At 42.1% G+C, this 13,139-nt stretch overlaps 1 protein-coding gene across 1 annotated transcript in view; it reads left to right on the top strand.

Moving 5' to 3' along the window:
• Positions 1–13,139, top strand: part of HSDL2 (hydroxysteroid dehydrogenase like 2) — an 85,693-nt gene that overhangs the window by 40,241 nt on the left and 32,313 nt on the right. The window contains 1 exon segment of the mRNA XM_033237800.1: positions 11,034–11,228. Coding sequence (XP_033093691.1) covers positions 11,034–11,228 — 195 coding nt within the window.

The raw sequence follows: 13,139 nt of genomic DNA, 5'->3' as shown, positions 1-13,139 counted from the left end.
TTGTTTCCTTTATGTTTCTGTAGCAGACAATTCTTTTAAGATTTTCAGAAGAGTGATGTTTTTCGCAGTGGGGAAAAAGAGTGAAAAAGGCACTTCTTCAATATTTCTCAAACTGTATGTCAAGACTCATTGGTGAGTCATGAAATCAATTTAGTGAGGCATGAAATCAATTTAGTGGATTGTGAAATTGATTTAGTGAGTAGCAGCCAGAGTTGTTTTGTTGTGGTTTCTTTTTGTTTGTTTGTTTCTAGTGGAATCGAATAGAAAATATTAGAGTGCATTGCACAGAGGAAGGGTCAGTATTGTTTCTTATATAAGTGTCATATATGAAAATGTTACCTATTATGGGTCACAGCCAAAAAAATTAAAAGCTCACACTTTATCGTGCCTCTCTTTTTCAATTTCTTTGCCTTTTCTCACCATTTCTCAATCACCCTCCCTACATCATTGTTGTCATTAAAGTTGATATAGAGAGTTAGGAATTATAGTTAGAAAGGGAAGTCTCTGAGGTAACAAAGTTCTAACACATTATTTTACCTCTTTGTACCTCCCTTATATTACTTGTCACTTTCTCTTTTTTTATTTTTGAGACAGTCTCGCTCTGTTGCCCAGGCTGGAGTGCAGTGGTGCGATCTTGGCACACTGCAACCTCTGCCTCCTGGGTTCAAGCGATTCTCAGGCCACAGCCTCCCAAGTAGCTGGGATTTCAGGCGCCCGCCACCACGCCCAGCTAATTTTTGTATTTTTAGTAGAGATGGGGTTTCACCATGTTGGCCAGGCTGATCTTAAAGTCCTGAGCTTAGGAGATCTGCCCGTCTTAGCCTCCAAAAGTACGGGGATTACAGGCATGAGCCACTGTGCGCAGCTGACTTCTCACTTTACATTCGTTCATTTCCCAAACATTCATTCTTACATGCCAGGCACAGTTCTCTGCACTATTCAATTGTTATGCATTTGACAGATAATTTATTAACTGTCTACTTGGTGCAAGGCAAGGCCACATGGGTACTAAGATGAATGTGACACAATCCTTACCCTCAAAGAGTTTACCATTTAGTATGGGAGATTTAAGAGTTTGTTACCACCATTTGTACTTTGTCCTCCCCACACTTTCCTTTATTTCCCTAACCTGTAGGTCTTTGGGATCCTGGGGTAACAAAGTTAGAAAAAGCCTTCTTTGACTCTTAAGAATTTTAAATTTTATTCATACAATAAACATTCATTGGACCCTTATTTTGTGCCAAGCTGTGTTCTGTTTGCTGAAGATACATCAGAGAACAAAAGAGGTAACAATCTCTGTCCTTATGGAACTTATAGTCTAATTGGGAGAAATACAACAGACAACATGATGAATGGCAAAGTATATAGTATGCTAGAAGGTAATATGTTATGAAAAATAGAACAAAGGAAGGGGGATTGGAGTCTCAGCCATTGAGGAAGGAAGGTGGTAATTTAAAATAGGGTAGAAAGGTTTGGCATTAGGCCAGGAGCAGTGGCTCCTGCTTGTAATCCCAACACTTTGGGAGGCCGAAGCAGACCGATCGCTGGAGCCCAGGAGTTCGAGACCAGCCTGAGCAACATGGCGGAACTCCGTCTTTACAAAAAGTAGCAGGGTGTGGTGGTGTGTGCGTGTCGTCCCAACTACTCAGGGGGCTGAAGCAGGAGGATCACCTGAGCCTTAGGAGTTCAAGGCTGCAGTGAGCCATGATCGTACCACTGCACTCCAGCCTGGGCAACAGAGTGAAACCCTATCTCAAAGAAAAAGAAAGAAAAGAGATGTTTGGTCTTTCTGAGAGTGCCAAGTCCTAACTATCAGACCACCAGGGAAGGTAGGTTTGGCCTTTCTGAGAAGGTGACATTTGAGCATAGACTTTTGACATTTGAGCATATGGTTAGTCTTAGGGGTAATACGGTTAGCCAAAGGTTATCTGAGGGACAACATGCAAGGCAGAGGAAGCAGCAGTGGACAGGTCCTGTGGACTAGTATGGCTGGAATGATGCAAGAGCAGGGAGAAGACCAGTGTCGCCAGAGTGAGGGGAGAGGAGTAGAAGATGAGATGATGTCCATAAGGAAATGGAGGTCAGATGTTATAGGCCCTTGCCAAGACTTGGTCTTTGATTACTCTGGGTGAAATGAGGAGTTGTTTCAGGATTTCAAGCAGAGAAGGGACCTGATCAAACCTAAATGTTTAAAAAACCTCTCTGGCTGTTCTGATAAGCCTTGATTTTTTTTTTTTTTTTTGTTGAGATGGAGTCTCACTCAGTCACCCTGGCTGGAGTACGGTGGTGTGATCTCGGCTCACTGCAAGCTCTGCCTACCGGGTTCACACCATTCTCCTGCCTCAGCCTCCCGAGTAGCTGGGACTACAGGCGCCGGCCACCTCGCCCAGCTAATTTTTTGTATTTTTAGTAGAGACGGGGTTTCACCGTGTTAGCCAGGATGGTCTCGATCTCCTGACCTCGTGATCTGCCCGTTTCGACCTCCCAAAGTGCTGGGATTACAGGCGTGAGCCACCACGCTCAGCCAAGCCTAGATTCTTGAGGGGCAAAGGGAGGAAGAGTTGGGAGGCTATTGCAGGAAGTGAGGCACAGATTTTGGTGGCTATAACCAGGATGACAGCAGTAAAGGTGGTGGAGAGTGGCCAGATTCTGATATATTTTCAACGTACAACCAACAATATCTGCTGATGGATTGCCTTTGGGACGTGAGAGAAAGAGTCAAGGGTGACTCCAAGATTTCTGGAAAATAGCCGGGTGCGGTGGCTCACGTCTGTAATCCCAACACTTTGGGGAGGCCCAGGTGGGTGAATCACCCGAGGTCAAGAGTTCAAGACCAGCCTGGCCAACATGGTGAAACCTCATCTCTACTAAAAATACAAAAAATTAGCCTGGCTTGGTGATGCGTGCCTGTAGTCCCATCCACTCAGGAGGCTGAGGCAAGATAATTGCTTGAACCCGGGAGGTGGAGGTTACAGTGAGCTGAGATCATGCCAGTGCACTCCAGCCTGGGTGATAGAGTGAGATTCCAACTCAAAAAAAAAAAAAAAAAAAAAAATTAAAAAAATAAAGATTTCTGGCTTGAGTTACTAGGACGGTGGAGACTATCTCCATCTCAGGAATTGAGATGGAGAAAGCTGCAGATAGAGCAGATGGAGGGCAAGCTTAGGAATTCAGTGTGGGGTATTGTGTTTGGACACCCAAGTGGGGACAGTCATTAGGCAGCAGGGCTTGTGAATGGGGGTCAGGAGAGTGGTCCAGGCTGGAGATTAAAGTCTGTGAGTTTTCAACATATAGAAGGCATTAAAAGCCACAAAACTACATGATACCATCTAGGCAGTGAGAAGAAGAGAAAGGACCATTGCCCATTTCAACATTGAAAGGTTGGGAAGAAGAGGAAGACCCATATAGGAGAGTAAAGTTGGAAGAAACCCAGAGGAGATGAAAGCTGCTGAAGAAACTGTTCCAAGGAGAATGGAGAGTGATACAGTTTGGATGTTGTCTCCACCTAAATCTCATGTCAAAATGTCATCCCCAGTGTTGGAGGTGGGGTCTGGTGGGAGCTGATTGGATCATGGGGACAGCTTTCTCATGAACGGTTTACCACCATCCTCCTTGGTACTGCCCTCATCATAGTGAGCAAGTTCTTATCTGGTTTTTAAAAGTATGTAGCACACCCCCTTGCTCTCTTGTTCCTCCTTTAGCCATGTGATGTGCCTGCTCCTTCTTCACCTTCCGCCATGAGTACAAGCTCCCCAAGGCCTCCCCAGAAATCAAGTGATGTTGGAGCCATGCTTGTACAGCATGTAGAACTGTGAGCCACTTAAACCTCTTTTTAAAATTACCCAGTCTCAGGTATTTCTTTTTTTTTCTTTTTTTTTTCTTTTGAGACAGAGTCTTACTCTGTTGCCCAGGCTGGACAGGAGCGCAGTGGCTCAATCTCAGCTCACTGCAACCTCTGCCTCCCAGGTTCAGGTGATTCTCCTGCCTTAGCCTCCCAAGTAGCTGGGATTACAGGCGTACGCCACCACACCTGGCTAAGTTTTTTGTATTATTAGTAGAGATGGGGTTTCCCCATTTGGCCAGGCTGGTCTTGAACTCCTGACCTCAAGTGATCCACCAACCTCGGCCTCCCAAAGTGCTGGGATTACAGGCGTGACCACCGTGCCCAGCCTAGGTATTTCTTTATAGTAATGTGAGAACAGACTAATACAGGGAGTGATCAATTGTGTCAGATTATGCTGATAGTTCTTACAAAATGGGACTGATCATCGGATTTAGTGGTCTGTACATCTTCACATCACTTACAGCATTTGTAATTATTAATTTATAATTATGATTATTTAATGTCTTCTTTGCTAGAATGAAAACTTCTTGAGGATAGGGACAGTGTTTGCTTTGTTTTATTGTAGTCATTGTAGACATTCAATAAATATTTGATGAGTGAGTAAATGAGTCAATGAATGTGCAATATGATTACCTTCTGCCTGGCTCCAAAATATATCCTGGACAAAGCTTATTTAATAGACAGAATGTTCTGTATCAGGGAATATAGAGGGCATTATCAGGATCAGCAGGAAAAATCAGCTCATTGCTGAGATCTTTGCTTTAGCTTCAAGATACTCATTTTAGAAGGTTTACTAGACATCTTGGAGCCAGTGATGTTACTTGGTCCTAGACTTGATGACACACTAAATCCAATTTACAGTCATGTTCCTTGTGGTGCATGGTATGATGAATTATGTACTGGGTATTGTTTTTTATTTTATTTTATTTTATTTTTGAGACAGAATCTTGCTCTGTCACCCAGGCTGGAATGCAGTGGCACCATCTTGGCTCACTGAAACCTCTGACTCCTGAGTTCAAGTGATTCTCCTGCCTCAGCCTCCCGAGTAGGTGGGACTACAGGCACGTGCCACCATGCCCAGCTAAGCTTTTTTTTTTTTTTTTTAATAGAGACGGGTTTTACCACATTGGCGAGGGTGCTCTGGAACTCCTGACCTCAAGTGATCCACCCTCCTCAGCCTCTCAAAGTGCTGGGATTACAGGTGTGATCCACCGTGCCTGGCCTACAGGGTGCTTTGAGACATAGTAGCTCAGGATAAATGATCAGAGAAGTAGATTTTCAAAAGTAGGTAAACAATTGAAATGAGATCTCAAGGGGATGTTGGAATGTTTCAGAAAGAACTGGGAAAGACATTTCTTGGCAGAGGGAGCGACACAAGCAAAGATTGCAGTTTGGGAAAATACTGTCTGTGCGGTGGAACTACAAGGTTGGTGTATGTATGATAGGGTGTGGGCTTGTTATTTCCTACTGAACTTGAGCAACTCAAGTTGTACAGGTTGACTGGAATGTTGGGTGAGTGTGAGGGTGTGGGGAAGATGGATGAGATGGATGGTCTTGTCTGCCAAGTTTAGGAGCTTGAATTGTAACCTATATTCAGTGGAGAGCCACTGAAGAATCTTAACAGCAGAGGATTAATAATAAACTAGGGAAAATAGGAGCACTGAAGTAATATGGTTGTTGATGAGGTTTAGGAAGTTTAATCTGGCATCTGAATATAGGATGGCTTGTAAGATTATAGAGAGAAGAGGCAGGAAAGCTAGCTAGAATATTACATTATTCATGAGTGAGGCAATGAAAATGGAGGGGTGAAAATGGACTTGAGAGGGTGGCCAGGCTCTTGGCTTTTGTGAGGCCTCTATTTAAAAGAAAACACGCATCTCCTCATCTTAGATGACAGCATAGAGTGACTCTCTTTATGTCAGCTGGAACCAGAAGTAATCTCCCAACATTATTGCCTTTCAAGAAAAAGGAGATTTATTGTGCTTAACGGAGTGAGTACAGTGTAACATATATTATCCTCAATCACAGCAGTGTCCTGGTCTGCCGCTTGGCTTTTCCGCTGCGTGCTCTTCTCAACACTGACTTCATTGCTCCTCCTGGGTTTAGCACTTTCCCCCTGCTGAATTCAGCACATCCAGAGAAAGGATCAGAGGGCCGGCCTCCAGTTGTTTTACAACATGGAATTTCAGGCTTCCAACTAGGTCACCTCCAGAATTGTAATTTCTTTCTTTTTATAAGACCTGTTTCATGGTTCCTGCTGAAATGGAGGGTGGGGAAGGAGAGAGGGATGTATTCACAATGCCTACTCTTCTTACCTTGTGACTGGTCTGGACAAGTGTAGTAGAAGCAGGAAAGTCCACTTTTGGGTGGATTTGATTTGGGCTTGGGGTGGGGAGTCTGGGAATGGCAGCTACTGATTTGGTAATGGCTGCAGAGAGGAAGGCCACAGAAGTATCACAGAGCAGCTGCAGACCTCTGTCACCTGGACTATATTGCAAATAGATTTGGGAACTCAGCTAACCAAGGAGGGTGAGGTGACAAGGTGGTGGCTCACCTCCTTCCTGTCTGGTGCTAGAAATCAAAACTGGTTTCCCTGTTTTTCAAGGGACCTGTTCACTGACTAGGTTAAACAGTTTATACATTTTCATTGATTCTGACATGCCCATGCTTTGTATTTGTACATCTCTAATATCAGTCTGTATCTTACAATGGATGATATATCATAGTTTAATTGGCAGCTTTTTTCTTTCCTTAGTGGTCCTTAAGGTAATGGTGTGCTGTATAATCGGTGGCATCATCGGTTCAGTGGATACACACACGAGTATGTGGATATGTGTGGTGGTGGCTGACAGGTGTTAAAGAGGGGAAATAAGCTCTCCTCCCAGAGAAGGAGTCATCATGGGCAGTGCTGATGTTTTAAGCTTCATACGCACTCCATATGTTTATGTGAAAGGAAATCTTTGATTGGTCTTAAGACTGGTGGTACTGTCTGTTTTCAGGCAGTAATCTCTTAGCTGTTATCAGGAGAATCAGTTGGAAGCTATTAGATGTCTCTTCAGTTATTTCTTAATAAGACTTAAGTTTTAGGGTCGATGTTGTGACTTTTGTGATCCATGGCTTATCTGCTTTCATTATAAATCTTGCTTATTTTCTTTCCCAGAAATCATCAGTGAATTTCATTTGATTTATCCTACTGTTAACCTGTTTTTATTGTTATCAGTTTTTTCTAACCTGTTGGGTTAGCTTGTTGGCATTCCAAAATCTGTGTTGAGAAATAATGGCCCACTTCTTGATTTTTGAGTGTCTAGTTGTACCTTCTTTGTATCTTTCTTGGAAAGATTGTTAAAGTAATGATAGGTTGGAGGAACATTTCTTATTCTATAGACACTCACACACACACAGCATGTATATACTTACATATGACATATTTTTATTAGACTTCTAATTTAGAGTTTTTAAGGATTCTTGTACAATTGATGTTGTTTACATGGAGACTAGGAGTGTGCATGTATGCATATAGTTTCAAAATAGATTATACTCAATTATGTACAGGAAAGTTCTGCAGTTTTCGAGAGTGAGATGATAACTGAACTCCAAGAACTTTGATTAACAAGGTATGACCCATTTAGTTGCATCATGGATGAGAGCCTGGCTCTGAAGTCAGGCTGCTGGGTGTTTGAATTTTAGCTTCTGTGACCTTGGGCAAGTTACTTAACTTCTCTGTGCTTGAGTGCTCCTATCTATAAAATGGGAATAACAACAGGACCTACCTCAGGGTTCTAAGAATTAAGTAAGACAATGTATGTAAAATAGGTAATAGCATGCCTGGCACAGGGTATACTTAATGAATGGTAGGTGCTATTTTTTATTTTATTTTATTCATTTTTAATTTTTGTGTTTTTTTGACAAGCAGATGGGGTCTCACTCTGTCACCCAGGCTGGAATGCAGTGGCACAGTCATAGCTCACTGCAGCCTCAAACTCCTAGGCTCAAGCGATCTTCCTGCCTCGGCCTCCAGAATATCTGGGATTATAGGTTCTAGCCACCACATCCACCTGCTATTTTTTTTTTTTTTAATTAATAAAGGATCAGTTCAAGAGTGAGACCAGAGCTCTTGCTCTTGATCTGTTGGTTAAGGAAAAAAATTATTTCTAGGGCTGGACATGGTGGCTCACACCTGTAATCCCAGCACTTTGGGAGGCTGAGGCAGGAGGATGGCTTGAGCCCACCAGTTGGAGACCAGCCTGGGAAACATAGCAAGACCCCATTTCTACAAAAAAAAAAAAAAAAAAAAAGGCCGGGCGCAGTGGCTTACGCCTGTAATCCCAGCACTTTGGGAGGCTGAGGCCAGTGGATCACAAGGTCAGGAAATTGAGACCATCCTGGCTAACACGGTGAAACCCCGTCTCTACTAAAAAAACAAAAAATTAGCCAGGCGTGGTGATGGGCGCCTGTAGTCCCAGCTGCTCGGGAGGCTGAGGCAGGAGAATGGCGTGAACCCTGGAGGCAGAGCTTGCAGTGAGCCGAGATGGCGCCACTGCACTCCAGCCTGGGCGACAAAGCAAGACTCCGTCTCAGAAAAAAAAAAAAAAAAAAGCTGGATGTAGTGGGAGGGTGACGTAGGAGGATAGTTTGAGAGCCCAGGAGATCAAGGCTGCTGAGAGCCATGATCTCACCACTACCTCTGGCCTGGGTAACAGTATGAGACCCTATCTCAAAAAAAAAAAAAAAAATATTCCTAGTAAATGATTTTTAGTTAGGAAGTAGAAACGTGTCTTCTAACTCAATGCTTTCAAGAAATTCCCTAAATTAATTGAACCTTAAAAAAATAGGGAGTAAGTTCCATGAAGGTAGATGCCTTACGTCTGTTTTGTCAACATCTGTGTCCTTAATATCTAGAATAGCGCCTGACTTATATATAGTAAGTGCTTAATAACTATTTGTTGAGTGAATGCAAAAGGGCCAATGGCCCTTAAAAGCTACAGACATTTCATCTTATAGACCAAAATATGTAAGTTATTCTAGCATATAATAATTTAAAATTGTATTTTAACAATGTATGGAAATAAGTTTTATCTAAAGTACTAGAAACTCACAAACCTAAGTACATTTAAATAAATTGACTTTCTGTGAACCTATGAATTATGTTAGAAAATAAATAGATTTTTCTTGTTTGATGTAAACTAGGATATATGTAAACAAATTGAGATGTTACTGTTGACAATGTGTAATTAATAACGTACCGTTAATAGTAGAGTTTCAAGTTACTTCATATGAGACATAATTTTTTTTTTTTTTTTTTTTTTTTTTTTGAGACGGAGTCTTGCTCTGTTGCCCAGGCTGGAGTGCGGTGGCCGGATCTCAGCTCACTGCAAGCTCCGCCTCCCGGGTTCACGCCATTCTCCCACCTCAGCCTCCTGAGTAGCTGGGACTACAGGTGCCCGCCACCACGCCCGGCTAGTTTTTTGTATTTTTTAGTAGAGACGGGGTTTCACCGTGTTAGCCAGGATGGTCTCGATCTCCTGACCTCATGATCCGCCCGTCTCGGCCTCCCAAAGTGCTGGGATTACAGGCTTGAGCCACCGCGCCCGGCCGAGACATAATTTTAAAAGTACACCTAACATAGTAAAAATTATATGCAAATATTAACAGCAGTTATCTCTGGATAGGGAAATTATAATTAATTAAGCAATTTTTCCTTTTACTTCTATTTCCATTTTTTTTTTTTTTTTTTTTTCCTGAGACGGAGTCTCACTCTGTCACCCAGGCTGGAGTACACTGGAGTAATCTCAGCCCATTACAACCTTTGGCTCCCAGATTCAAGTGATCCTCCTACCTCTGCCTCCCAAGTAGCTGGGACTACAGGCACTCACCACCATGCCTGGTTAATTTTTGTATTTTTAGTAGAGATGGGGTTTCACCATGTTGACCAGGCTTGTCCCAAACTCCTGACCTCAAGTGATCCACCCACCTTGGCCTCCCACAGTGCTGGGATTACAGGCATGAGCCACCGCACCTGGCTATTTTCTAATATTTTCTACAAAACAGAGTTGTCTGAATTTAAAAAGGACCCCCAGAAATCCAAGCAATATTTATTGAGTGTTTTTCAAGGAACCTATTCACTGACTAGGTGAAAGAGTTTATACCATTTTCATTGATTCTGAGATGCCCATGTATTATATTTGTACATCTCTGATACCAGTCTGTATCTTACAATGAATGATATATCATAATTTAATTGGCAGCTTTTTTGTTTCCTTAGTGGTCCCTAACATAATGGTGCACTTTATAATCAGTGGCATTGTTGGTTCAGTGAATTCCTACAAGAATGTGTGCATGTGGTTGGTGGTGGCTGATAGGTGTTGAAGAGGCAAAACAAGCTCTCTTCCCAGAGAAGGAGTCATCACAGGCAATGCTGATGTTTTAAGCCTCATATGCACTCCATATGTTTATGTGAAAGGAAATTTTGGGCATTAAGACTGGTGGTACTGTCTGTTTTCAGGCAGTAATCTCTTAGCTGTTATCAGGAGAATCAACTGGAAGCTACTAGAGGTCTCTTCAGTTATTCCTTTAAAAGACATGCAAATTCTTGAGCATTCTAAATCAGAAAGTTCATTGAATTTTACTTTGAGTCTTCTGGTTTAGTCTGTAGTATAAGGCAGTGTTGCATAGAGTAAGGAACATGTGTTTTCTACCCAGTTCTCTCTGTGGAACATTTGGCAAATTCTGGGGCCTGGCTTGGTGGCTCATGCCTGTAATCCCAGCACTTTGGGAGGCCGAGGTGGACGGATCACGAGGTCAGGAGTTCAAGACCAGCCTGGCCAACATGGTGAAACCCCGTTTCTACTAAAAATACAAAAAATTTCCTGGGTGTGGTGGCGCACGCCTGTAATCCCAGCTACTCAGAAGGCTGGGTTCAATTGCTTGAACCCAGGAGGTGGAGGTTGCGGTGAGCGGAGATCACGCCATTGCACTCCTGCCTGGGCGACAGAGCAAGACTGTCTCAAAAACAAAAAACAACAAAAAAATTTGGCAAATCCCTTAAGCAGTCTGGACCTTGTTTTCATCATCTAAGAAATGAAAGAATTAGCCTTGATAATTGTGAAGGGTAGTGCTTGCTTGTTACTTCCATAGTTTTATTATTTGATTTGGAGTTATGAGTGTATGTGTGTGTGTGTTTTCTCTACAGCCATATACACTGCTGCTACAGAGATGCTGGGAGGACCTGGTATCGAAAGCCAGTGTAGAAAAGTTGATATCATTGCAGATGCAGCATATTCCATTTTCCAAAAGCCAAAAAGTTTTACTGGCAACTTTATCATTGATGAAAATATCTTAAAAGCAGAAGGAATACAAAATTTTGACATGTATGCAGTTAAACCAGGTAATGCTTTTATAGTTTTTAAAAGTAACCATATGTTTTTCCATATTTTCTGCAATGAACACATCTGTTTTTTGTGTGTGTTTGTGTGATCGTAAAATGAATATGTTATTTTAAAAGCTGCCTTCCCAATGAAGGAAAAAACCCATACCAACACAACTTAAAAAAAAAGATGAATGAAAAATAGAGGTGAGTTGAGGGCTTTTGACGTGATATATATAAGCACAGAAAGTCAGATCAGCTACTAGCCACTTCTAAATCTCGAAATAAGAAATGAAAATTATCTTTTAAAGTTGGTCTTAAAATCACAGAGTAAAGATTTTGTTCAAGAATATGTGGTGACAGATGGTACAGTAGTGGGTTATTTATTTATTTATTTGAGAAAGGGTCTTACTCTGTCACCCTGGCTGGAGTGTAGTGGCACAATCTCAGCTTACTGCAATCTCTACCTCCTAGGCTCAAGTAATCCTTCCACCGCAGCCTCTTGAGTAGCTGGGACTATAGGCATGTGCCACCACACCTTGTTAATTTTTATATTTGTAGATGTGGGATTTCACCATGTTGCCCAGGCTGGTCTTGAACTCCTGAGCTCAAGTGATCTGCCTGCCTTGGCCTCCTAAAGTGTTAGGATTACAGGTGTGAGCCACTGCACCTGGGCCAGTAATGAATTTTTTTTGTTTAAAATAATTTATGATTGTGGACTCTGTAAATATTTGTCTCAAGTGCAGTCTCTTAGAGTAGCTTAATGACAGATGGTGTAGATGAGTGGGCAGGGTCTGTCTTATGGACAGTAAAGTGATCTGAGAAGCTTCCAGAAAGCCTTCTTTTTAAGTAACTCTCCCTCTCTGAAATCATGGATGATAATGATAATAATGGATTTTTACCATATAGAATATGATGTATTCTAATATAGCCATATATAAAAGTTAAATTTATTTGTGGTAAAGTGTATTTTAAATATTATTCATTAAACTGAGCTTCTAAATGACACAAACCATGTTTACATTTGTATCATCCCTGCTCATCTCTGCAGTTCCAACTGAATTAAATAGCGGATTATAGTTTTACAAAGCACTCTTAATATGCATTATCTATTTAGCCTGCATAACAATTCTGTAAGGGAAGTAATGCTTAGTGATTAAGAACATAGAATTTGGGAGAAGACAAGCCAGGTTCATATTGCAGCTCTGCTGCTCACTGCTATGCAGCTTTGAGCATGTCACCCAGTTTGTCTGTCTCAGCCTCAATTTCCATATTGGTAAACTTAAGAGAATGATACATTCCATACAAGATTTTTGTAAAGACTAAATATGATAATGTATGTTTTTGGCACAGTGCCCAGCATATAGTACACTCAGAATATTTGGTAGTTAATATTTACAAGTGGAAAAACAGGCTCAGAGAGATTGAGCCTTTGCCTAAGAGCGGATGGCTAATAGGCGGCAGAACCTGACCAGATTCAGGTCTTCTGGGTCCTGGTACCCAGGAATATAATTATTACTTTAGGTTTTTTTTTTTTTTTTTTGAGACGGAGTCTCGCTCTGTCGCCCAGGCTGGAGTGCAGTGGCCGGATCTCAGCTCACTGCAAGCTCCGCCTCCCGGGTTTACGCCATTCTCTCGCCTCAGCCTCCCGAGTAGCTGGGACTACAGGCGCCCGCCATCTCGCCCGGCTAATTTTTTGTGTATTTTAGTAGAGACGGGGTTTCACCGTGTTAGCCAGGATGGTCTCGATCTCCTGACCTCGTGATCCGCCCGTCTCGGCCTCCCAAAGTGCTGGGATTACAGGCTTGAGCCACCGCGCCCGGCCTACTTTAGGTTTTAAAGACACAGTGTAATTGTGCACAAGTTTTAACATTTTATTTAAATTAAAAATCCTATCAAGTATTGAGAACTTAGTATGACCAGATACTATGA

The sequence above is a fragment of the Trachypithecus francoisi genome, unplaced genomic scaffold (assembly GCF_009764315.1).
Source record: "Trachypithecus francoisi isolate TF-2019V2 unplaced genomic scaffold, Tfra_2.0 Lachesis_group16, whole genome shotgun sequence".
Taxonomy (NCBI): Eukaryota; Metazoa; Chordata; class Mammalia; order Primates; family Cercopithecidae; genus Trachypithecus; species Trachypithecus francoisi.
The sequence above is the reverse complement of the archived record's forward strand: the minus strand, read 5'-3'. Positions and strand labels throughout refer to the sequence as shown.